Source organism: Perognathus longimembris, chromosome 17 (genome assembly GCF_023159225.1).
Source record: "Perognathus longimembris pacificus isolate PPM17 chromosome 17, ASM2315922v1, whole genome shotgun sequence".
In the NCBI taxonomy this organism is placed as follows: domain Eukaryota; kingdom Metazoa; phylum Chordata; class Mammalia; order Rodentia; family Heteromyidae; genus Perognathus; species Perognathus longimembris.
The window spans coordinates 45,927,824-45,953,891 of record NC_063177.1 but is presented as its reverse complement, the minus strand read 5'-3'; the positions used below and the strand labels follow the sequence as shown (position 1 = coordinate 45,953,891).

The 26,068-nt window shown below is 44.7% G+C and overlaps 1 protein-coding gene across 1 annotated transcript in view; it reads left to right on the top strand.

The window, feature by feature from the left end:
- Prkca (protein kinase C alpha) overlaps nt 1-26,068 on the top strand; it is a 371,818-nt gene that overhangs the window by 298,366 nt on the left and 47,384 nt on the right. The window contains 4 exon segments of the mRNA XM_048367133.1: nt 996-1,130; nt 1,350-1,446; nt 24,081-24,218; nt 25,285-25,458. Of these exon segments, the coding sequence (XP_048223090.1) occupies nt 996-1,130; nt 1,350-1,446; nt 24,081-24,218; nt 25,285-25,458 (544 nt within the window).

Sequence of the window (26,068 nt, the reverse complement as noted above, 5' to 3'; positions counted from 1 at the left end):
CCACATACCTCACCCAGCCAGGATCAGTATTCAAGATAACAAGGAGAGAGGTTTATGACAACAGTCTCTAAACTTCACCTCTTCCTGAGACCTTCTCAGCCTACTGTCATCACCTCTGTTTAATGGATAGTACCCTGACTTTCAAGATTTACATAATGTAAACCCCAAGTAGTTATCATTACTTTTTCTGTACCCAAAAGAAAAATCTGCTTAAGGTATTGCATATTATATACAAGCATCTCAGGTGTGTTTCACATATTGGAAGTCTTAGGTTCTTTTGAGGGCTAGGAGAGGGTAAGAGGCAAGAGTGTTGTAATTCCTACAACACAGAACCAGTGAATACTACAGACTATTGCTGCTGCAATGAGAAGATATGCTTGCCATTACCCAAGGAAGACCTAGACAGTGACATTTGACAGTTCTCCATAGAAACCTGAGAAATATCACTAGGCCTTGAAGTATCACTAGTACTTCAGAGATAGAAGGGCAAGAAGGAAAGAAGGAAATGGTAAGAGGAGTAAAGAAGTCAGGAGTGAGAGAGCACTGACAACAAGGAGCTCAAGCAAGTGGTCCTGTGTGGCAGTATGGGCTCAGGAAGCAATTTGTCTACAAACATCCACAGAGGGGGCACACTCTGCTCTGGAAAAGGAGCTAGTCTATTGGCTTAGCCTTTCTGAGCCCTATTTCTTCTATACAACTCTGAAGTTCCAGTGCCAAAGCAGTCACAATTTGTAAACAAATGGCCATGGCTGTATTCTAATAAAACTTTATTTACAAAAAAAAATTTTGTTAATCTCTGGACTTCGAGATTTAGTAGGCAGTTTGAGAGGCTGGTATTGGGGTGGGGGGTACAAGGAAGTGAATTGAATATACAGTTTCTCTATCTTAGCCTCAGATTACAAGCACATAGTGTTTCCCAAGAAACTATGATGGAGCTAACCGTGTGTGTGTGTGTGTGTGTGTGTGTGTGTGTGTGTGTGTGTGTGTCTTTGTAGCAAATTAAAACCTGCAGACAAAGACCGACGACTCTCCGTAGAAATCTGGGATTGGGATCGGACAACAAGGAACGACTTCATGGGATCCCTTTCCTTTGGTGTTTCGGAGCTGATGAAGATGCCAGCCAGTGGGTGGTAAGAAATCTCTGCGACTAAGCATGATTACCAAGACCACTAAGGGATGCCCCAATCTGGCCTGTCTCAGGCTCTGACAGACTGATGGGCTGGCTGGTCCTCTGTCCCTAGTCTTCTTCCACAGAGACATTTCTCAAACAGCCCCAGCCTGACTTCAGACTGAAGGAGAATTGTTGCTGAACTTAATCCACAGCCATCCTTCTCTCCTGTGTCCTAAAGGTACAAGTTGCTTAACCAAGAAGAAGGTGAATACTACAATGTTCCCATCCCAGAAGGGGATGAAGAAGGCAACGTGGAGCTCAGGCAGAAATTTGAGGTGAGGATCCCCACAAAACCCTGGGCCACACCTTTCCTTTGCCTGGTACAGCCTGACTTCTGGGAGGGCCCGATTCTTGTCACATACATTGAAAGACAAAAAGTAATTTCTCATTAGTACTTGTTTTCTTTACTTAAAAACACAAATGACATATGAAGTCGCTTTCCTTTACAAGTTGTTGGCATCAATGTCACAGAAATGAGAGCAGAGTTGATTCCTACCTAAGACACTGATTTGCACGTCACTGGGGAAACAGCATGTCCTGAGCTGAGGATGCTACTACTTACACAAAGGGTTCCCGCCCCTCCAAAAAGAAGGATACATTTGGAATGTTCCTTGGGAGGAGTTTTCCTATAATTAGACAATCAGGCCAGTATCAGAGACTTTTCCTTTTCCTTTCTGAAAGCAACAGTTTTGTTGTGGGAGATCAGTTCTGACAAATATGCTTTTGTGTTTGGGATTCCTTTTTATTTTTGTTCCAGATGTTTAGAAAAGGCCAGCCTTCTGCCCTTGTTGCTATGTAGTATCTGTGTTTCTCTTCTGCCCCAGATTTCATTGGCTATTTCCTCCCTCCTTGCCCTGTGCCCTGCTCTTTAAAAGTCCTTTCTTTTTTTCACTTACCAGACATCTTGCCCCATGGTGAATATTCTCTCTAAAGAGAAGTCCCAAATCACCAGTTGATTTTTTTTTCTACTTCTCTGGTGCTTTTGTTTTTTGCTGTTAGCAGGCATAGAGTCAGTGGCATGGACATTCTGTGTAATTGGTTTATTTCTTTTTTAATCTTTCTCTTCAGACTAAATAGGATTCCTTGGAATCGCCCAACCCTAGCACCATGCATGTATGTACCCCTAAGTGTGTGAGTTAGTGAATTGTTACTGAAAAGTTACACTAGTGGGGTGGAAATGGTCTCATTTTTGTTCTTGTGTTGTTCCCTGGGGCATACATAGGTCTGATCCAGAATGTTCATATTATTTCATAGTACTAATGATGTGTGGTTAAAGCTGATGTTCGTGGCAGATACTTCAGGTCCCGGACTATCTGGTTGATGGGTACTTGGAACATACATAAATGAAAGGAGTCATAGATAACATAAGTGAGTGGACCTGGCAGCACGCCTTGTGGTTGAGGAGACAGTGGAGAGCAGTGAGGACAGAAGGTCACTGGTGAACTCTAGCCTTGACTAAAAGTGGCAGCCATTCTGCTTGGGGCTAGCTGTCCTTGCCATGCACAGCCTCAAGCCCAACACTGCCAGATCTCCAGTTCAAGAGACACACTGAGCCCGGGTGTTCATATGACTTGTCCTGGTTTCTTGTACTATTGGAAGCTAAGTTAAACTTAATTAAACTTACTTCATGTGCGTCCAATATGAATCTACTGCATTAGACACTGGTAGGAGCCAACCATGGAAAAACAAGCCTACAGCCTCTGCTGCTAAAAAATATAGGAGAAAAAAATGAATAAAAGGAAATTTGTACACATACATACGTGTATGTGTGTTTTCCAAGGAATTATGTTCTTTCCAAAGAAGCCTTATAATATTTAGAAGAATTTAAGTGCAAAGTTGTATATGAAGGTTTTGCAAAGCATGTGCTCTGGCTCCCACACTCCCTCCCTCCCTTCCCCTTCTTTCCCTCTTTCCTTCCCTCCCTTCTTCCCTTCCTCCTGTGCCCACCCACCCTTCCTCTTGTGTCCTTTCCTCTCTACCTCACCCGCCATCTCTTTTTTCCTCATCCTTCATTGTCTGCTTCTACCCCTGCCCTGCTCCACCCCAGCTTAGAACACAGGCTAGAATCCCTGGCATTTTCTTGGTGTCCCCACAATGCCATCTCACCCCCATGGAGGATGGATCCTTGTAGAGTCTCAGGACACTGAGTACCAGGATCACTCAACTGTCTCAGGCAGGGGGGGAACCTGAGCAGCTCAAGAGAGCTGTCCTAAAGTCAGCTTGTGCTAGGTAGCTGCTCATTCAGTGTCCAGGTTGAGACTTTGGGCACTGGATGTGGTGGAGGGAGGAACAGTGTTGAGGTATCATGGGGATGTCACTCGCAGTGATGTTTGACATGTGGCTTCACTGATAGAGTAACATCGATCCCTTTTTGATGCTTCTTTTCTGTGGCTTCCTGGTTGTAGCCTTCCTGTTTTTCTGGGCAGTAAGTCCAGTTTTTTTTTTTTTTATAAAGGTCAAACTTCCAAGTTTAAAAAATAAAAATAAAAGCTATGGGCCAGAGGGCCTGAGGCCAAAAGCAAATTGTTTCTCTCTAGAGGCTGTGTGTGTTGCCAGTTGCTCTCTCCCTCCTGGGAGAGCTGAACTTGGCGGGAGAGCACTACCCCAAGGCTGGGCAGTACTGGAAGGAGAGGAAGGGGAGGGGAGCGGAAGGCCAGGGGCTAGGGGGTTGCAGCTCTCCTGTCCAGCCCCCTCCTCCCTCGCTCCAGTGAGATCCATGCTTAGAGCACATGCAGTAAACTGCACCCCAGCTTTCTCTTTATCTACCTTCCAGCTTGCATTCCCTAAATTTTATTCAAGCTGTGCTAGCTCATTTACTTAGCACATTTTAAACACCCAACAGCAAGAGACTAGGCAGTGAGCCACTCGATGATGGTGTCAGGAAAATGCTGAGGATGTTGTGATGGCTGCCATGCTACATTTAAGTGGAAAACTTGGGTAGGATTTTAGGCAGGTGTTCAATGCATAATGGCACTTTGTTGAGGCCTACAAATGTGAAAGTTGAAATTCTCTGGTCATGAGAGAAAGCCAGGGTCCTGTGTGCCAGGGCAGAAAAGCTGGAGTCTGCATTTGAGCAGCTGCGAGAGGCAGCCACCCTCTCCAAACAGGACATCAGCTGGCATCAGGGTGCAATTTGGAGAGCAAACTCCCTCCCTCTACAATTTAGATATCTGCTAGTCCCTTCCTCTCCATCTCTGTGCCTACAGCTTCCCTCTCTTTACCCTTCAGTCCACACAGCCACAGTGCTGACTACTTTCTGTCATTACTCCTCCCTCTCCCTAACCACTCTTTCCCACTTCCCAACCCCAGTTGTACCAGTCCCATCCAAGGGCACAGTTCTGTCAGCGAGCCATTGCCAATTGACACCTGGCCTGATGGCCAGGTTAGTCCTTTGGGGAGCAGACATCTCTCTGGGACCAGATCCTGTCGGTCGGGTTATTCTTTCCACATCCAGATCTGTTGCCTGGAGAAAGCTAACAAATGGATGTTTTCAGTCCTTCCCTAAAAATCAAAAGTCTATTCAGTCTGATAAAAGAAAAATCAAAACAAATGACCATTTGTAACTCTGACGTCTATATTAGGATTCATCTGATAGCCAGATAGAAATCCTTTTCTAATTTAAGTGGTTGATTCTAGAGTCTTGACAAAGAGAATCAGCTACAAGCAAAACTCTTGGAAGCTAAGGAAAATTCCAGTATGGCTGGAAAAGACCTTTACTCTGTAATACAGAGCAGTTCATGACCTAAAAAAACTATGCACACCAGAGCCTTGCCATGGTAGTCATGAGCAGCATCTCCAACTGCTGAGGACCTTAGATCTGTTCATGTTCATCTTTGCCTAAAGTATACATATGTCACAAATGAAATTATATATCTCTTCATTTCTTCAGTAAATGAGGTTCCAGTGGTGAATAAAACAGTCTCTCTACTCCCTGTGGAGTTTATCTTTCATATTCTCTGGACCCTGCTTCTCATCTTTTGGGGGATGAAGCAGGGAGCGTATTGAGAAAGATATGCTACCATCTTGTGCTGGTGGGCACTTTCTCAGAACCTTCCCTGGCTGCTGGGACAGCTAGGCCGTGTGTGTGTGTGTGTGTGTGTGTGTGTGTGTGTGTGTGTGTGTGCATGCGCGCGCGGGGGTGTGTGTTGAGACTGGCTCTGCAAGAATCATCTATAAAGGATCAGACTCTGACTATTACAGTCTTCACAGGCCACACAGTACCTGCCACATGGTGTCTGTCATGCTATTTACCTCTCCCACAGTAGCATAAAAGCACTTATAGACAAGGTATAACTAGTGGTCATGGTGTATTCCAAGAAAAACTTATTTACAAGATGTGGTAGACCAGATTTGTCCATGCACTATAGTTTGGTAACTAGTAGTTCAGTTCATGATCTGTGGAATTAAATCTTGGTGTTGCCAACTACAAACTGTGTAACCTGAGTCTTTTACTGTAGCTGCATGGGAATGATAGCTGTATTTACTAAAGAGCACTGTCTTAGTAGAAAGCCCCTAAAACATCGTACTATTCACATGCTACATCTTAGAATCATTGTCGTCAGAATATTTTATTGCAGAAAATGGCTTATTAGGAAACTATGGTTTTAACTTCTGATGTTTCCCTGAAATGAATGGCTTCATGTTGAAATCATCTTCCAGATAGTGGGCTGGCATGTTCTCTGCCCTGTGGTCTAGCCATATTATGAAGTAGAATTTATAACATTCTTTGAGTTTTGGGGAGGAGGGGGAGAGGACTTTTTGTTTGCTTTGTTTTTTGTTTTGTTGTTGGGGATTTTTTTGTTTCGTTTTGTTTTGTTTTGTTTTTTAGACAAGCTCTCTCTGTGTAGCCTAGGCTGGCCTCAATATTCTCCTGCCTAGGCTTCCTGAATGCTGGGATTACAGGTGTACCCTACCCTACCTGGGTACTTACCTGGCTGAATACATTGTTTTAATAGAAAAAAAATACCATGAGTTACATTCTGATGGCTTTCTAGAACACGATGTGTCTATAAATTGGGGGCTTATGAGTGTGATATGGTGATATCTAAACTATAAGATAACCTGTGAGACAAAAAGGTGTCAATGGTTGTCAGAAAGGAGACATAAGCTCACAAGGAAAAGTCAGCTTACAGTGACACTTCTCAATTCAGTCGTTGGATTTAGGGTCCGAATTAAAGACCAAAAGTGAGCACATCTGATGTGATTGATGTGAACCACCCCAATAATAAGCACAAGTGGCCCCATTATGATGGTAGCTACTTATAACTCATTAGAGAAATAATAGTGTTAAACAATAGAAATGTCACCATTGATTTATGACTAATTCCATTCATACAAAAGCCAGTACTTGTGATGGTGTAATGCTGCCATTTTGACCTTTTGAAAAATTCAAAGATGAGAATTAGCCCCATCTAGAGCTATGCCTGGGGAGTTACATGCTGTGTTCAGCTTTCTAATTAGAAAGGAAAGTGCTATTTTCAGACTGCATCTTCCCTCTCTTTAAAACAGTTCTAGAGTTTCTTAAAGCTACTTGCAGTTTTGTTACTATGGTTAATAAAGAACTTGCAGAATCTTTGTATTGGGTTTGTCAGTCAGTAGATTCTTTTCCTGAGTCTGAAAGGGCCAAGTCAACCCCTACAGTTAAAGTTGTCCTTGGGTACAGGTTGCTTATGCCAGTAATCCTAGCTACTCAGGAGGCTGAGACCTGAGGATCTCAGTTTGAGGCCAGCCCAGGGAGGAAAGTCTATGAGACTCTTATCTCCAATTAATCACCAAAAAAAGCTGGAAGTGGAGCTAGTGGTAGAGCACTAGCCTTAAGCGCAAAAGCTCAGGAGCAGCTAACTCCCAGACATGGCCCCCTACCCATCCCCCCAATAAAAAAAAATAGAAGGAGTTAGCAGATGAAGGAGTGAGTAGGGAAGAATTCTGGAACCTTATTCGCAGGTCTTCCTTAGAGCCTGCCCCTTCCCTACCCCCAGTTTTAATCCTGTTTTTGCCAACCCCTCTGTCCCTCAAATGCAGTATCCTCTTCCCTAGGATGACCTGCTGGAGTCAGACCTTTCTCAATCCCAGTACCTAAAGAGGCATCCAGCCAGGAGAGCAAATAACCCAGCCGATAATCTGTCTGCCTTGACCAAGATCGGCTTAGGATGAGTAGGGAGGACAGCATCCCCCATCTTTAAATTCCATACTTCAGTATTTAACACAAACGTAAATTTCCTCAATTTGCTCCAGTATCCCCATTACTACTTCTAATTTGTATTGTGATGGCTTTTAGCTGAAAATGGACTTTAAATGAACTCATTTCTACTGGTAGGTTTTTTCTCTCCTCTACATGTTGCTATCAGCTAATAGAAGTTCTAATCTTAAAAAAAAAATCAAGCAGCTTTCTTTAAAAAAGAAAAAGACTTGCAATCTAACACAAAAGAAAAATTAAAAAGCCAAAGGAGACTCATCAGAGCAAAGTGAAGAGCTCTTAGAGACAGCACACTTTGGATTTTAGGTATTGCTGGGTAGAATAGGCTTGTTGTCAGGATATAAAGGAAAATGAAGAATAAAAAAGGAAAGAAAAATGATGACCCATTAGAAAGCTGACATACTCATACTCATAAATAACTCTTTTGAGCATCAAGACCCAAGAAAGCAAGATGAATTTAATTACAGTGTCACTTGAAACTTAGGCAATGATTTCTGAAGCTTTCTAAAGAGAACAAGTTATGTTTAAGTATGAGATGGGGCCAGTGCTCAGTAAGCTGCGTTTTGACAAATGCCGTCCCTCCTTGCCCTTTCCTCTCTCATCCTCTCCTAGGGAACAAGAAGTGTGAGGCTGATGGTCAGTGATGCAAATGGCAGTAATGATGCCCACTGACCACTGGGCACCAGGCAGCTGACGGGCTGAGCATGGAATACCACTTTCATTGGAGAAGTGGAGTGATAGCACCATGTTTAGAAGCTCCCACCCTGGAGCCAGCCTCCCTAGATTCAAACCTACTGACCTTAGACAAATTACTTCTTTTGTTTTTATTGCTAAAAGAATATACAATTTAAGGTAGCTGGCCATCTCTAGGACTTTGCTGTCCAATTTAATAACTATTAGTCACATGGACTTTGTAGCATTTACAATGTTTCCAGTTTGATCTGAGATATATTGTGTGATATATAGTGTGAAATACACACTAGCTTTCAAAGATAAGGTCATATGAGAAAAAAAACATGTAAAATATCTATTGTCATTTTGTGTTGATTTATATCAAAATAATATTTTACCCACATTGGCATAAATATACAATATAGTGAATAAAACTACATTTTATACACATGTGCTATAAAATGTAGATCTTGGCCTCCTGAGTACCTTTGATTATTGGTATGAGCCACTAGCACCCAGCTAAATTATAATTTTAAAATTGTTTCTGTTGCTCCAGTCTAGTGAAAAAGATTCTTCCCATTGAACAAAAATAGGTTTTTCTTTGTGATATGCCAGACCCATAATCTTCTAACAGGTTTCCCTATTATGAATCAATTGTTTCTAGGAAACCTAGATTTGTGGATCTGTTTATCAAGATTCTGGGCCCATGACAAGGTCCCAGATAACTAATCATTTGAGGAGAACATAGTCAAGTAACTATATTATAGATGAGAATGTAAAAGGCTGAGAACATTTTGTGTCACTCAGTAATTTAATGTTGTACTTTCCAGCCATTGCCCTGGAAGTCTCTGTGAATTCTACTGAAATGTTTGGTTAGTTCAAAAGTTATAGGTGGAAAAAGCTTCTAAAGGCTAGAGTACTCACCTTTCCAGCCTTCCAGCCTATGTAAACACATAGTTGTTTTGCCTTTCAGGCAAAAGTAAGTGTCTCACCTAAGGGCTTACAGAAGACCCTTGGGCTACAGTAACTTTACAGATAATTTGGGAAACAGTAATATTAAGCATTGCTGGCTGAAGGACTTTATTTGAAAGACTTCTTTTAAATTATTCTCTACAATATCTGTTGTTCACAATCTAATACAAGTTGTCAGCAAAATGGCAGAGGAAGGACTTTCTATCACCAACTCATTTGACAATGATTGAGGGATAAGAGTTCTTCTGTGGAAGTCTAGTTGTCCAACAAAATAAAATAAAAATCCATCAGCCTAGTTTATGGGGGAAAAAAATCCAAAGAGAATAAGAATAGTGTTACATTACTGTGCTATCCAGCTTCAAGGCAGTGTAGTTGAAAGCCTAGAGAGACCCTCATGGTAAAATGAGAGCATAAATAATGAGTAAGCTCCTGGCTCCTCCCACCAGATGGGCTGGAATGATACCCAGAAGATCCACTCACCTCACCCAGGTTACTGACATCCGCAGAGCTAAGAGGCTGAGAGCAGGGAAGAGAGGCCCTGGGCTTAGTAACTTATCTGTGACCCTACTAGGAAGCCTACCCAGAAGCCCCTAGCTGGCTGTGAGCACTTCAGACATATGCAGAAAATATATAATGTATGCCTTTTCATAGTTTTTAATGTTTGTGACCATTCAGAGCCATGCCAGGGTCGAAGCCAAGATAAATCGAGGGCCATGAAGGAACCATTTTGTGGCAGTTGTGCTATAGATCCAAACTCTTGAGAACTGTGGCCCTGGAGAAACTGCCAGTTGCCTTCAGATCTTCCCATGTGTATCTGTTTTTATTTATTCAAGGGAAATGTTTGGAGATTATCTTAGTGATTAGCAAATTAATCAGATCCAGTACTGGGATGGTTAAGGTACTTAAATCCATGGAGATGAGATTTGGTTGCTACGTTATATGTGGAACGATCAAACAGGCACTTTTCTCTTCTTTATTCTTCTGGAAATTGGATTTTCTGAAAGCCTGTTGTCTTTGAAGACTTTATCTAATTCACACTGTTCTTCTCTGATGAGCAAAAGAAAAAAAAATAGTGCACTGGAGACCCTCAGATAAATTGTAGCTATTTGTTGATTTTATTGGCTCTGCTATGGTTACTATGGAAACTTGAGGACCTTCAAGTGACCTTTTAGACTCAAAACAGAAAATCAATTTGCCCCAATATGTATTCTGGGGGCAGGGGGATGTTGGGGCCCCGGGGATGTTGGGGCCCCTTAATAGCGAGTTAATTATTTCCTGAATTGTGAGATGTTAAGAGCTAGGGGAGATCTATTAAATGCACACCAGTTGAGATATTTTTTAATGTTTGTACTTCAATTTGATTTTAGAAGCAAAGTCTTAAGCTGAAATAGGACAATTCATTAGGTGATCATCAACAGACATTAACACTGCTGAACAAACTCAGAGGAAGCCTCTAAAGGCAATGGCCCAGGATGACGATCAATCTGTAATGTGTCCTCAGTTTAATTTATCTTAGAGAAATAGTTTTGTTGGGAGGAGGAAAAAAAAGATTGTGTATTCCCGTTGTCTATTCCATCCCAATAAATTCCTGAAGTGCTGCTAAGAGCTTTGTGTTTGTAGTGGTGGCCTTGCAGATGGGTGCTGCTAGTTGAAGGGACAGGGCAAGCCTAACACCAAATGTTAGAACAAGCTATGTACCAAGCTATGTGTCAAGGCTGTGTATCAAGGCCCTGATGCCCACAGAGGATGAATGAGGACCCTGGATCTTCCATCTGCTTCTAGAAAGGTGGACAGAGACCATATCCACTGGCACAACTATAAATATGGAGATTGAGCACTGACATGAATCTTTACAGCTCTCAGTCAGGCACTTCTCTTATCTACAAAATTAAAGCTTCTAAGATTAAAAAGCCTGTTGTAAGAGTGCTGCCCCACGTCATGCTGTTAGCTGTTTTCCTGTGGAACGTGTTCTAAAGAGACTGGATTGGTGCTGGTGGTGGATGTTCTTCAGGGTCAGAGCTGCCATGGCCCCTTTGGGCTCTGGGATCTGAGTTCAGAAAAACAGCCTCTCTAGTGCCCTGTGTCCAAAACCACCGCACCTCCTATGAACCTGAATAGTCCTTCTTGTGACTCCTTGATAGGAGTTCCTGGTTAAAGGATGTCAGCTTATTTTTCTCATTTCACACTTGAGAAAGGGAACTTAGGCCATCATGATGGGTTTTCTTGGATGGCAGTGGAGAGGTGAGGAGACTAAGCCTGATGCACAATATGTGATTAGCTGGTACTTCGTTAACACAAGCTGGTATTTCTAAGCCTGATGCACAATACTTGATGAGCTGGTATTTCATTAACACTGGTTAACACAATTATGTCTCCCAATGATGTTTTAATGGTAATCTCTAGTACTTCAAAATACTGAACAGCCATGTGAATCATTCAGAAAATCAAAAAAAAAAATGTTAAGTGAGTTTGGTTTTGAAGAACCATATTCAATGTACAAAATTGTTAGGAGCCCAGCTGCATGCAGACATGTAGCTTTAATAAATGCCCAGTTACTCCAGTGTGTTGATTGGCACCTAGCAAAATTTAGCAAAATTTCACCTGGAAATTCAGTGGAGTGTTTGATGTGTGGCCATGACCACTATAAATGCCACCAGGGAGGAAAGAGAAGGAACCTGGGCCCAGATGGCTTCATTCCAGTCTTTTCGCTGTTCACACAGTAATGAGCTCTATATACTTGGCCAAGGACCAAATCAAACCTGCCACTGGGAACCCCCAAATTACTATACCCCCAAAAGTTCACCTTCCCTGTCTCCTGCTGTGTTGGGGGTAACTGCCTGTCCTCTGTGCTTTCTGCCTTGTTAATGAAACCCACAGTGTGCAGTGTCCATGTCACGTTTCCTTCCTAACCTAGCAGTTTGTCTTCTCCCAGCTTTTAGAGGGATGGCATTCAAGGTAGCTCTCTTCCACTCTTTCCCTTCACTTTTTACAGGGATGGCATTAAAGGTAGTTCTCCTCTACTCTCTCCTTTTATCTTTTACAGGGACGTCATGCTCATTTCTTAAAGAACAGGACTGAGAGGTAGCCCAGCCACTCTGCCTCCTTTCTGACATGCTTTGTGTTGCTGCCTCATTTCTATGTTTCCTATGCCTCTTGTTAGGGCTCCAAGAAAAACAACAACAACAACAAACAGATCATCCTACCTGCAAGGAAATGTCACCTGTGTCCTGGGACTGCATCTGACACAGGCAGTGAAAATGGAGTAACATTGCTCACTCACACCTCATTTCAGGGTAGCATTGCTTGCTTGGCCATGAACTAATCTTCACCCCTCCCCCACACGCCCGGATTTTTCTGAAAATAAACTTGTCAGTAATCAGTCCATGGCTGGTCCCCAGGGACCCGTTCTCTCTGCTGACAGGCTGGACAGAAACAAGCAGGAATGCTTCTCTCACCACACAGCAGAGGCTGTGGGTGAGCAGCCCAGAGCTGTGCAGAACTGATGGCTTAGGGGCAGAGATGGAGGAGGTGCATGGCCTTGTTTCCTAGTAGGGAATATTCCTTTTGTAACCCACACTGCTGCAGGCTCTGGCAGATGAAGGGGACCCATGAGGATCACAGTAATTGTCCTAATGAAGGTCTTACTGACTCCTTCCTTGTCTGTTAACACAAACTCCCACCAAGGGCCTACCAGCTACATTGAGGAGGTCCCAAGGAGCATCTAATGTGTGCCAAAGCCATCTGTCTTCCCACCTTTCTTGCTGGTATGAGACCCTCCGCCCTTGAGTCAATTTGCAACTCAGCTGCTTCCTGCAAAGGGGATGTTAGCTAGTAAACCCATGCCTCTACCTTCTATGACTCCCCCTGCCTCCAGACCTCAGAGGAGTCAAGTACAAAGGTGTCCACAGACAGAGACAGGCACTACCCCTCTAGGCCCACTCCTGCCCTAGACCAGGCAAATCTGTGGAGTGCTTAGCCACGTCAGGGTGGAAATACTACCCACTTGTGAGCACCACCCTGGCCATGGCTGCATCTCTTCCCCTCTGCCCTGTCTTTGAGGAGGTAGGGAGAGGGGTGCTCTTATGACGTGGTGGTTGGGAATGGGTGATAGCTGTACAGCTCCCACCAGCTCCTGAGCCTGCCTGCCCCCTCACCCTCAGAGAGGGGCTTCTGTGTGCACAGGCTCAACTGGGGGATTTTAGTCCATTTCATAGATGTGGAAACTGAAGCCTGAGAGAAACTAGCAGTGTCCTGACTTTCCAGGCCACACCTGCTGAACTCGAGTTCCCGTACTTGCCCTCACAGTGACTGCTCACCAGCTTCCACAGGGGCTGATTGCCACAGACCCCAGAGAATAGCCCGGAGCCGTACAGCTGCTACAGCCCTTAGGTCAGGTGTCCCATTAAGTCTCTGGGTTTTGAAAACTGGTGTGGTTTAAAAAGGCAGCCCATGAAGACAGAATGAAATCGACTATTAGGGAAATCTTACGCTGAATTTAGTGACAGTCAGCCCCACTTTCAAAATGCTTTGCCCTGCCATGAGAAACATTTTATAAAAGTTTTAAATTGTGTAATTGAGCAAATGGATCCAGATTTGGGGGGAACAGAACCTTCCCGAAAAATCTTTGTGCCCGTCAGGTTTGAGTCCCTTTGGCTAAGACCAAGTAAACCCAGCTCATCTTTTCCCCAATAGCTGTGAGGCAATGGAAACAGGTTTCTGGACTCTTCTTCCCTGTGGATCTGGGTGGTTTAAGGGTTTAGTTATGGCTTAGGTGGTTTGAGGGTTGTTTGTTGTTCTTGCTAATTAGTAACCGGTGTCCTGTGCTTATTTACCTCCAGTTAAATTTCCCAGTAGTGATTTTTTTTTCACTGAATTCTGTTCTTATGTGATTGTCATTACTTCTCATTGTTTTCCAGGTTATTCTTTGCTTATAATACCTCTAACCCAGAAACGATGGCTCCCTCAGCCAAGCCCAGGCCCACTGGCAGCTCTATCCCTTCTAGCCTTCTGCTCCTTTCTAGGATCTATGATTTGCAGAGTTAAGAACAGTTGAGGGCTTAGGAAGAGCCAGGGAACACCAAGAGGTACAGAATTCCTTAGGCTTTTGTAGTTTTCTATAAATAAAACACCTAGCAATTCTAAAACCTACTTCTGAGATCAGCCCTCACCACGGACTCCCATTGGCTTTTCGCAAAGGTCTCACATGAGTGATTTACATCATTTCTAAAAAGGTACAGCTGGGAATATGTCACTTGTGTCTTGTTCATGACATCTTGCACAATGTAGTGGAACTTTGACTTGTCAGTCACACCAGTGAATTATGGGTGCATTTCTGCTAAAAGATCCCAGTCAAGATGCAATCGCTCTAGGAAATAACTTCCACTAGAGGGCAGTAAAGATTTGAAAATGAATGAATCCTAGTGCCCTTGCCCCCTCTCTCCACCCCCGCCCCACCCTTCAGCCATGTGCACAGGCATACACCTAGAAAATAGAAGTGAACTTCTTCTACCTCTTTTGTGTTAATAGATGAGGCTGTGGCTTTATGCTCATGAAAAATCCTTGGTTTTAAAGGGAGTCATCAAGCTAAAATACCAAGAAGTTCATGGCTTTCTAGGTCTGGATGGCTCCGTTGATCTATTCTTGCTTAGGGCCTCTGCTTTCTTACTAGCAGAGAATTCCCCCACTTATAGGCAATAATGCAGGCAGTCTGGAAAGCCATTTGCTTTGATGGCATCTGTGAGTTCGTGTGCCTCCCGACCCTCCCACTGCAGACTAGCAAAGCCGGCGTGGTGTGGATCTTGCCAGAGGGAAGCACTTTAGCAGGGAAAGGAATAGGTTTCAGGAAATTAATAAGTGAGCTTCTGTTTGAAAGACAACCAAAGGGACTGAGAGCTTCATTCAAACAGTAGAGACCCAAGTTCAAGCCCCAGTACCCCCTCCCCCCAAAGAAGAGAATTTGTAAGTGCCCCAGATGGTCTCATAACTCTCACCTGCTCACCTCAGCCCTGCCCTGGGCATCAGCCAGAGGGTGGACTCTGGTCCCCTGGTGGGAAGGGCATAGCATTTTGATCCTCAGAGATAGAAAGTTGTCTGGAATCCTCAAAACTGTTCCTTTGGAGATTCTGGGATCTAGCCCCAGAATGTGCTTAGCTGGTGAAACAGGTAGAACTTCTTCAAGATTAGCCAACCTGGCAAACATGTCAGCAGTCAAATGATAAATTCGAAAAACAGGAGGGAAAAAATAGATTCGCTGTAAAGAAAAACCACACACTGGGATACTAGAAGTATATAATACTTGGCAGGAAAAAAAAAAAACAAAGCACTTTTCTGTTTTCCAAACTGGGCAGAGTGCTAATAGGTCCCAGGTCCCACATTTCTCCTTGGAGTACGGCTCAGTTGTCATGACAACAGAGGCCCCGCTGGCTTCCTGTGACTTCGTGTTCACAGTGCCAACAGCCTAAGTGGATGTGTTCATAAAAATATTTCTCATTAAGAAAACAGCTTAATGTGTTTTCTCTTAAATTCTTCCTCTGCTGAATAAGTAAAGCTTGCCTGGCTGCAAAACTTTAATTTTCCTGTACTAGTCAGCAAATCAAGCCTCTCAGACGGATTGAATAGTAATTTAGTTCAGGTGCAGTTGAGGTTCTTCATTGTGGCTGTTCTGATAGATTGGCAAGGAAATAGTAGATTGTTGTTTTTAGCATTTAAGTTCAACTGCAAGTGAAGAATCATTCGAAGGGCTGGAGGCATGGCTCGGTTAGTAGAGTGCTAGCCAGTGAGCAAAAGCAGCAGGTACTGAGTTCAAGTCCCAGTCTCGGACCTAAAGAAAAGATGGTTTAAAACTCCGCATGATACATGCAAGACAAGGCTGAGCAAGCTGGAGCCCACCAGCCAGGTAAAACCACTACTGGTTTTTTAATATATGTTTTATTAAAACACAGCCACACATATTCACTCAGTCGTGCAGCTTTCCTCCCCAAACAGCAGAATTGCATGGCTACAACAGAGACAGTATTTGGCCTACAAAGCCAAACCTATTTCCAGACAAAGCTCACTGACCCTTGATCTAGAAGGAAAAGTACTAAATTCAGACTAGAGTTCAGAGAGGAAAGCCAATATGACTGGTCACGTAACGTCATTTTAGCTTGTTGTCCTGTTTACTGAGTGGGGGAAATAGGTGTCATGGCGAGTAGTTCATGAGTAACACAAAGGACATCCTCCATTAGCGGTCTCATTGGAAACCCCTCCCCAGTGCCCTCTTGGTCTTCTTTTGAAGCATTTGATCTCTTTTAACTTTAATTTGATCTCTTCTTAACACAGCAGAAGGCACAGGTGCATGCAATACATTAGATATAAAGCTCAATACTTGAAGGCTCTTGGTTATGTAGAATATAACAATTTCTATGAATCACACTCTGGTTTATGGAGTAGCACTGAAATACCATTAATCTTCTTTGTGTCAAGGTTGTTCAGATATGCCCTGAACCCAGAGTGTTTTCATTTTGCCAAAACAGATTTTTTTTTTAAGTAGGAGATATCTACAATGATTTATTTGCTAGCTACTGTGGCGGCCATTGTTAGCCTGTCTACCAATGTAGTCTTAGAAATAGGAAAAATTCATTCTAGGCCCTGGTGACTCACACCTGTAATCTTAGCTACTCAAGAGGATGAGTTCAAAGCCAGCCTGGGCAGGAAAGTCCATGAGACACCTATCTCCGATTAAGCACCAAAAAGCCAGAAGTGGAGCTGTGGCTCAAGTGGTAGATAGAGGGCTAACCTTGAGCAGAAAATCTAAGAGACAGCACCCAGGCCCCAGGCTCTGAGGTTAAGCCCCACATACACACAGAGGAAAAACTTCCCATTACTGTCAGATTCAGCAGCAAGAGCAAATGAACACAGCAAGCATCCAAGTTGTAATTTTCATAATACTCAGAGACACCATTATTGAAGGTGAAGTCACAAAATAAGTGAGGATGAACACACTTAAAGTGGAATGCGGTCACACAGAAACCCAGAGGTTACTCCTGCAAGACCCGGGGATCCAGCCAGATCTTGTGTTCTCACTGTAGTCCGGGTCTGTGGACTTGGATTCACAGATAAGCCAGCATCTCCTGTTAGAATTTCAAGGCACTGTTCTGTCTCCCTTTGAGTCTTCTGGGTCTGTTTGCTTCCTCACACAGCAAAGCCAGTGTGTATTCATTGTACACCACTCCAACCTAGCAGAGCGTCTACGGCATTAAGATAAGCCCTCCAACATTGCTGCTGCAGGTGAGGCTTGCACAGCTCAGCAGCTGTAAGCTAATGTTGAAACTAATGGAAAATGAGTCCCCCACTACCTTCCCTCTTTCAGATGGAATGAAACACCCCAGTAGGGAGCTGAGAGTGGGGAGTCCCTCAAAGGCGACACACAGGAAGCTCCTCAGACAGCAGTGTTTTTATGCACACATGCATTATGTGTGTAAATAAGCCCAGCCTGGGAGGATTTGGGTTTGCACTACCCACTCACTTCGTGTGATTTGCTTGATGGAATGCATCTTCAGTGATTGCCGACTATATGATGCTCGGGTGATGGGTCTGTGTTAGACACATCGTTAGCTGGGTATTAGTTCCTTTCCCCGCAGGGAGAAGATGCTGCCTGGCCTCACAGCATGGCAGTGCAAGTGGCCTCATGAAGCTAGACTGGACTAAATGCCAAGGCACCATCCTTTGAGGAACTAAAAACCTAGATTCTCAGTCGTTTAGTCTTAGCCAATAAAACATGAGGCATGCTTTGCTCTTAAGAGACAGAGACAGAAACAGAAATAAAGAGGAAAGGGGCTGGGGATATGGCCTAGTGGCAAGAGAGCTTGCCTCCCATACATGAAGCCCTAGGTCCGATTCCCCAGCACCACATACATAGAAAATGGCCAGAAGTGGCACTGTGGCTCAAGTGGCAGAGTGCTAGCCTTGAGCAAAAAGAAGCCAGGGACAGTGCTCAGGCCCTGAGTCCAAGGCCCAGGACTGGCAAAAAAAAAAAAAAAAAAGAAAAAAAGAAAGAGGAAATAAGGAGGAAGCGGGGGAAGGAAGGAAACTTCAACATCAAAGTAACTGTATCCTGTATCATAATACCTTGCATCAAAGTTGCCTTTTTCTCCTTGCTGTGTAATTTCGGTGTCATTTCAATAAGCCAGAGTCTTTCCTTGCAGCCATCTTTGCCCAGCCCTTCTCTGGAAATCAAGGTGAAAGCTGTGCTTCCTCTCCTGCTATCCCCACCTCTCCCTAGAGTGTGTGGCTCTCATGGAATGTGCTCAGCCTCCTGAGCACCTGCAAAGCCCACCTGCAGTCTCACTTAGCCCATTTTGTTTCTCTAACAGAGTGCATTAAAGGAGTAAAAAGATATATAATGCGGTGGTAGAATGTATGCTTAGCAAGCGAAAGTCCCTGAGTTCAAGCCAGGAGCCGGTGGTTCACACCTGTCATCCTAGCTACTCAGAGGGCTGAGATCTGAGGATCAGGGCTCAAAGCCAGCCTGGGCAGGAAAGTCCTTGAGACTCTTATCCCCAATTAACCACCAAAAAAACCGGGAGTGGCATTGTGGCTCAAGTGGTAGAGTGCTAACCTTGAGCTGAAGCACTCAGGGACAGAGCCCAGGCCCTGAGTTCAAACCCCATGGCACGCAGAGAAACAGAAAGATAGAGAGAGATGGACAAAGGGAAGGAGGGAAGGAGGAAGAGAAGGAAGAATAAGAAAAGAAGGAGGGAGAAGGATGGGGAGAGAGGTTTTCTTGCTGACTTTTACTAACCTGTAAGTCAGTAAGATTTGACTTACCAAATGTCTTCTTACTGATTTGGCATCCTTTACATCTGACGCCATATCTAGAACACATTAGACACACATTAATTTGTGGAGAGAGTCTCTTAATCTCACACAAGGACTCAAGTTCAACAAATATTCTCCTGAGCAAGTGCTCTGAGCCAAGCCTTCACTAGTCCTTCTTGAGAAAAAGGAGTAGAAAAGGAAGTTAAAAAAAAAAAAAAAAGACACTAAGCACGAAGCATCCCCAGGGGCTGAACTGAACACACTCATATTAACTCTCTTCAAGCCCATGTCACAGATGAAGTACAAGGAGCTCACCGTGACTGGTCCCTGTGTGCCTAAGTCAGGATGCAAAGCCTGAGCTCTCCACTGCTCTGCTCTGCTGAGCTGAAGAAGCATCCTCAGAGCCCAGAGGGAGACCTGCCATTGAGGGATGGAGAAATCGAATGCCACAGATCTCCATCCCCTTGGCTTCTGCTCAGGGCCTAGTCTTTCAATACCTTTCATATGTAACTTGGAAACAAGTGAAGTAGGAGCCAAGATAGAGAATAGACCCTCACAGGTTTTCATTGCTGGGCTGCTAATACCTGTGTAAGTAGACAGGCTCTCTGGGTACTCTTCCCTGAGCAGCCATCCTCAGAATCCTTCCAGCTTTATAGCCCTGTGGCTTGAATCCTGTTTGCCCCCTCTGTGTCTGCACAGGACCATGTTTGTGTTGCTGTAATGAAGGGTGTCAACATGCTTCTTCATGTGTCTCCTTGGGTTTCTGAAAACTCTGCAGTTAGGCTGTGGGCTTCAGCTTTATCCCCAGGTACACTGGTCACATCTGACTTACCTTCATGACAAGCCGCCTTATGTCAATGCAAGGAAAGCCGGGAAAGGCTCAGGGCTCTCTGTTGTTTCTCAGATAGCCCTGTTGGATTTTGGATGAACAAGACTTCTTGTGCAAGGAATGTCCCTTCTCAGAAACCCTTGTAAGAGCACAGTTTCTGCTTGTTGTCTAGTTAACTCAGACAGTGTAGCCTCTGGATAGGAGCACTTTGAAGCTTGACCTCACTAAAGATGAGAAAGCCCTCAAAGCCCTTGGTAGCTGACCCCATGCTCCATTGATTGCTTGAGAAAAAGAGTTCAGGTTGCAGATGAACATGCCAAGGCATACAGAGTCCAGATGCAATTATCTGCAACAACCTACCTGATCATAACTGCTTTCTGGAATAAAGTTGGTCTCCTAGTCAAAGAGTGCTGGCTATTGCCGGGCTCGGGTTGCCTCCCCTGGCGCGGGAGTTCAGGCTCTGCTCTACTCCAGTCGCTCCCTTTCTCACCCTCTCCCCTGGTCACCCGACCCGCAGGTAAGGCCAGAGTGGAGTGGGGGGCTCAGGAAAGACCTCAGGTGCACGCAGCCGTCCGAGATCGCTTTACCTCCCTCCTTACCCGTGAAGAAAGCCAGGCGTACGCGGAGCTCGGAGACACTTCGGAGAGCAATCCGGTTTATTCGGGAGGGGCTCACAGTAATATAGTAGTGATGACGAGGATTGAGCATGAGCTGGCGATAGGCTGGCGAGCTTGTCAGTCCAAGAGCAGCTCCCAAGGACCTCCCTCATGGGCTAACGTCACTTCCCATAGTACCGCCCTGTGTGCTCGCTGGCCCAAGGTGGGGGATGGTCTCAAAGCTACCCCTTCTGGTTCCGGACCCAGAAGGAGATAGGTGTGGCTCACCACACTGCCCCAGGGCTGGGGGAAGGGCGGCGTCTCAGGAACGCTCTCCTCACCCTTCCCCCCTTAAGGCCAGGATGAATCCCCAACAGCTATAAGTTGGCCTCTTCAAGTTCTGTCAGTCTTACCACTTCATGAACCATCTGTAAGTGAATGAATAAGAGAGTCTGTAGGTTCTAGCTATGTGCCTGGAATAGTCTTGGTCTAAAGACAGAAGGTTGAGCAAAACCCACCCCTTTCTTGCCACGGTGGTGAGTCTAGAGAGGAGGACAGGTAGATTAAGTCTAGAAAATGGTGGGTCTGTTGGTTGAGGTACAGGATTTGAGAATAGGGTTGTGGAGAAAGGGATCCCCAGGGACACTGACGAACAAGATCTCAGATGGATTTGGGGGCAAGCAGGAATTCCCATGGGAAGAATGTTTCTTCTAGGAAACTCCTAGGAAAGGGAAGGGAGTCAGCTTTGGGTGTTCTGGCAGCTGACTGAAGGCTGTGGCTAGCTGAAGAGACAGTAACTTAAGGGTCCTTAGGCTCACTCTGCAGAAGGGGCCTATAGAGAGCCCCCGACAACCCCAGATGTCATAGGTGCAAAAGCTGCAATCTTGGGGACATCTGTCTGCCAAGATTGGCAATTCCTGCAGGGTAGGGATGCGGGGAAGAACTGAGGCTCGACCTTGAAACTGAACAAGACATTGAGGCCACCACCCTCCCCAGCCTGAAGTCCAGGGTGATGTGTGTGAGGAAGAAAACAAAAGCAGAAGGGGTAGAAAGGGAACGAGGGGTGGGAGAAATAGGGACTGTGGGAAGATCACTCTGAGGCAGCAGCTTTGAGCAGACATGAACACATTCTACAACAGGGAAGATGAGGCCCAAGACCTGAGGTGGAAGGAGAAGCAGGCCAAAGCAGTGTTGAGATTAAGCCAAGAAAGAGAAAGAAGTTGGATTCTCCTCTACATCCTTCAAGGAACTTGCCTTTGTCCCAGAGCTGCTTTTATAAACTCAATCTTCCAGGGCTCTGTGTCCTTCCGCCACAATGCCTGCAGGTGGCAGCATAGAGGTGACTACTCGGGAAACACCAGGGAAATCACAGGGAATACCACTGTGGATGGAGCAGGCCTGGGCCACTCTTCCCTCAGAGGAGGCCCTAGCTAGGGAGGAATGGCTTCTTACTCTCTGGGCCAGGCAACGGCAGCAGGCCTCTGCCGTAAATGCTCAGGACCCTGCAGGACCGCAGCCTCTCTGCTTGCTTCTGGCTAAGAAGACAGGACAGTGGAATGGGCACCTGCGGGTCAGGAAGCCAGTGTTTCCTGCTCTGTCCACCTTCACCTCCGAGAGCAAAAGTCTCCCTTGATGCTTTCCTCCCAACCATCACAACTTGGTCCCAGACCAAGTCCAAGATGATATAGTAGTTGAGCTCAGAAATGCTCAATACAAAATGCTCTTGTCTTTTGAACCTTCCAGCCTGTCTATGGGCAAAATCTTGTCAAAGGTCATAGCACAGAACTCACCATATCAGGTTATGGGACCCAGTGAAGGCAGAGGAATCATCCAGGCTAGAAAGCTCTCTAGCTACTTGGAGGCCCATCGCCTATATCACTCCTCAGCCTGTATTTCCTGCCTTCTGTATTGGGGTATCACGGGAAGAAGGGGCAGTGGCTCAGTAGAATTGCCCCCTGAGTCCAGAGGGCTACTCAGAGCCCCAGGCTACAGGTGGAAACAGGGCATTTATCATAGGCAGCAGAAAGATTGCCTCCCCCATGTGAAAATGCTCTTCAACTGGGTTACAACTCAGAACCACAAGTCAACAGTGTGTCTGCTTTCCTGAATATTCTTGTCAAGTTCCTAAGAAAATAATCTCTGTGCTTCTTTTTAATAATATTAAGGGGGCTGGGAATATGGCCTGGTGTTAAGAGTGCTTGCCTCATATACATGAAGCCCTGGGTTCGATTCCTCAGCACCACATATATATATAGAAAAGGCCAGAGTGGCGCTGTGGCTCAAGTGGCAGAGTGCTAGCCTTGAGCAAGAAGAAGCCAGAGACGGTGCTCAGGCCCTGAGTCCAAGCCCCAAGACTCACAAAAAAAAATAAAATAATAATCGGGGGGGGGGGGCAGGTGTAGTAATGGAGTTTGAACTCCAGGTCTTGCCATTACTAGGCAGGTGCTCTACCATTGGGGCCATCCTCCAGCCCTCCTTTGCTTTGCTTTAGTTATTTTTTGGTGAGGTTCTCACACTTTTGCTTAGGACCAACATCGGCATGCCACCACACTCAGCCGACTGATAAAGTTTGAACTTCCCAACAGGCACAATCATATTGATACTTTTAGCCTTGAAGCAAAAATGCCAAAACCATCCTTCTTTCCTCTGTTGTTTCCAAGGCTCTGCTTAAATGGGTGTGTCAGTTCATAATATATGTACTAAAGCCATGAGATTGGACCTTCTAAAAAGAGTTGCTTTTAATGGAGAAAAGTGAACGTCAAACCAGGTACCAGTGGCTCTCATCTGTGATCCTAACTACTCAGGAGGCTGAGATCTCAGGATCATGGTTCAAAGCCAGCCAGGGCAGCAAAGTCCGTGAGACTCTTATCTCCAATTAAAAAAAAATTTTAAAGGCAGGACCCTACCAGGGTCCTGGCCTTGTCAGCAGCTCTCTTATCCTCTTATCCTTCGACAGGCATTCAAAGTGCAGAATCTGGGGAGGAATGGGATTGAACACCAACTCTAGGCTTCTCCAATGCCTCCATTGTCTAAGGGGACATTAGTCCTTAGGGGATCTCATTTGCCATCCCTTTCTACTAAACACCCTCAACAAGGAGCTTCCATCTCTCCATGAGAGTCACGACAGTGTGGCTCACTCCAGGGCCTTCGTGGGTATGAGTCTAGCATATACAAACTTCTTGGAGAAGCTCAAACGGTGGTCCTCAGGCTCAGAGGGCAGAGGGGGGGTTTGTGGGAACCAGATTCCTGTGTGCAATACCCATTCTTCACATAAGTTTCACTCTTGACTTCAAAACAAAGAAGAACCCTGTTCCTCCTGTAGTGCCTTTGAAAGCTGCCATCAGTTACAATAACAGCTTGTCACTGTGTCAGTCCTCTCCAGACCTTGTGCTCCCCCTTTTACCTGCTCCTTTATAAAGATTGATTGTAAATTGGAAAATATACAAATAAGAGAAACATCCACCCACACTTTATTTCCTCTATTATGTTATCAGTCTCAAAACACTGTTTTCCCCCAAGAAGTTACCTTTAGGTCCCAGAATTAGAATCCATCCACCCTTGATCAATTCCTGTGATGTAACTTTCAGTTGACTGTGTAGAATTATTCTATGTAAAGACTAGTCAGGGGCAAGTTTTTGCTACTTTACAGACTTTCTCTCAGGATGAGGATAACCACTGAAAATATGAACAGATCTTAACTCCTTCTCCTCACATTCCTTTTTGTTTTTCATCCCTCCTATTCCTCCCTCCTAGCTGGCCTCGAGTTTCCTTACAATGTACTGTTTACTGTTGTTCTTACCTTGGAAAACTGACTAAAGCCTTCTCACATTTGTGCTTGTTGTGTAGAAAGCCAAGCTTGGCCCTGCTGGTAACAAAGTGATCAGCCCCTCAGAAGATAGGAAACAGCCTTCCAACAACCTCGACAGGGTGAACCTCACCGACTTCAATTTCCTCATGGTGCTGGGGAAGGGGAGTTTTGGGAAGGTAAGATGAGGAATGGCCTACGCTAACAATATTGGGTCAAAAGGGATTCTCCTTTTAGCTTTTCCTGATCTTGTACACATTCCTAGATGTTCTGGTTAATTTTATTTAAAAAAAAACACTTTATCTAAAAAGCTATAACAAGTTTGTGAATGTCACAGGCAGGATGCTCCAAAATGTTGTTCAAATGAGAATTTTTACAACTAAAAGTCAGAGGTGACCTTGAAGTAAAATCAATGTCATCAATAAGAGATAGGGCAACTGGCCATGCAGCAGTGTGCTCACCTGTATTTGTTTGGCTTCTGTGACCAAATCTCATAACAGATCCAGGAAGTTTTCTTATTTTCTAAGTTCCTGACTTGTGAGATTACAAAGGCCAGTCACATTTTACCCTAGGAATGCTCTCAGAAAACATGGATAATTCCAGGAGGATGTTCACTGTTCCCTTTAGCAGCAAAAGGAGCACATCTATGTGGAAATAGCCCATACATTGGACAAATCTTGATGGTTTACGAGGGTGGACAAAGGCTGGATGAGTTTAATCTCTGCTGACACGCAATGTTTCAAAATTTGTATGTAAGACTTGTGTTATTTAGCTTTGCATCACTATAATGAGATGCCAGGGGCAATGAACTTATAAATGGAAATGGTTGATTTGGGCTCATAGTTATAGAGATTCTAGCCCATGATTGTGTTGCGCCCCCCTCCCCTCCATTGCTCTGTGCCTGCGGCAAGGCACACTTCACCAGCCAGGAAGCAAAGAGAAAAGAAGAGTCTGAGGTCCCACAATTCCTTTCAGGGACCTCATAAGGCCCCACCTCCAAAAAGATCCAACAACTCCTTGGAGAGTTCCTCAGGGACCAAGGCTTTACCATATGGCCCCTTGGGGGACACTTACATATTCAGGTCACACAAAAGTTAATTAATATTTTTCTGTCACACATTTATAAATTTTCATGAACTGTTGCTGAACCTGTCACCTGGCTTGGTTTCTCCCCAACCCGCCTTCATTACTCCCAGGAAAGATTTCTGCTTGGAAATATTCATCTTGTTTCTAATTTGTTCCCAGGTGATGCTGGCTGACAGAAAGGGAACAGAAGAACTGTATGCTATCAAAATCCTGAAGAAGGATGTAGTGATTCAGGATGATGATGTAGAGTGCACCATGGTGGAAAAGCGGGTCCTGGCCCTGCTCGACAAGCCCCCATTCCTGACTCAGCTGCACTCCTGCTTCCAGACCGTGGTAAGGATTCTGTGCTGGGTGTCGCTGTGATGTAGCGCCCAGCCTGCCCTTGGGACGCACCTGAACCACATTGTCTCTACATCACCAGGAAAAGGCAGAGCAGCACTCCCAAGTGGAGGGGGTGGGGCCAGTGCTCACCTCTCTGACTTCATTGATTTGGGACATTCGTCTCTGTGCTATCCTTTGTTTACAGACTTGGCTTTTAATTCAGCAAATACTTCTAACTGGCCTTCTGTGTCCTTGGGTTCCACATTCACGGATTCCACCAGTCACACAACAAAAATGTTATAAGAAACAGAACTACATCCATGCTAAACATGTTCAGATTCATTTCTTATCGTTATTCCCTAAACAAATAGCAGAAGAAGTATGTATGGCATTAATGGTGCATTAGATTTTATAAGTAGTCTAAAGATGATTTAAAATATGTGGGCAGATCTGTATAGGCCATTTGCAGATACTGTGCTGCTTTATATAAGGAGTTTGAGCATCTGAGGAGTTTGGTATCCTCAGGGGTCCTGGAACCAATCTCCATGGATACAGAGGGATGGCCAAACATGAAGTATCTGCTTTATGACAATCACTGTGCTAAGACTTGGGTGATTCAAGA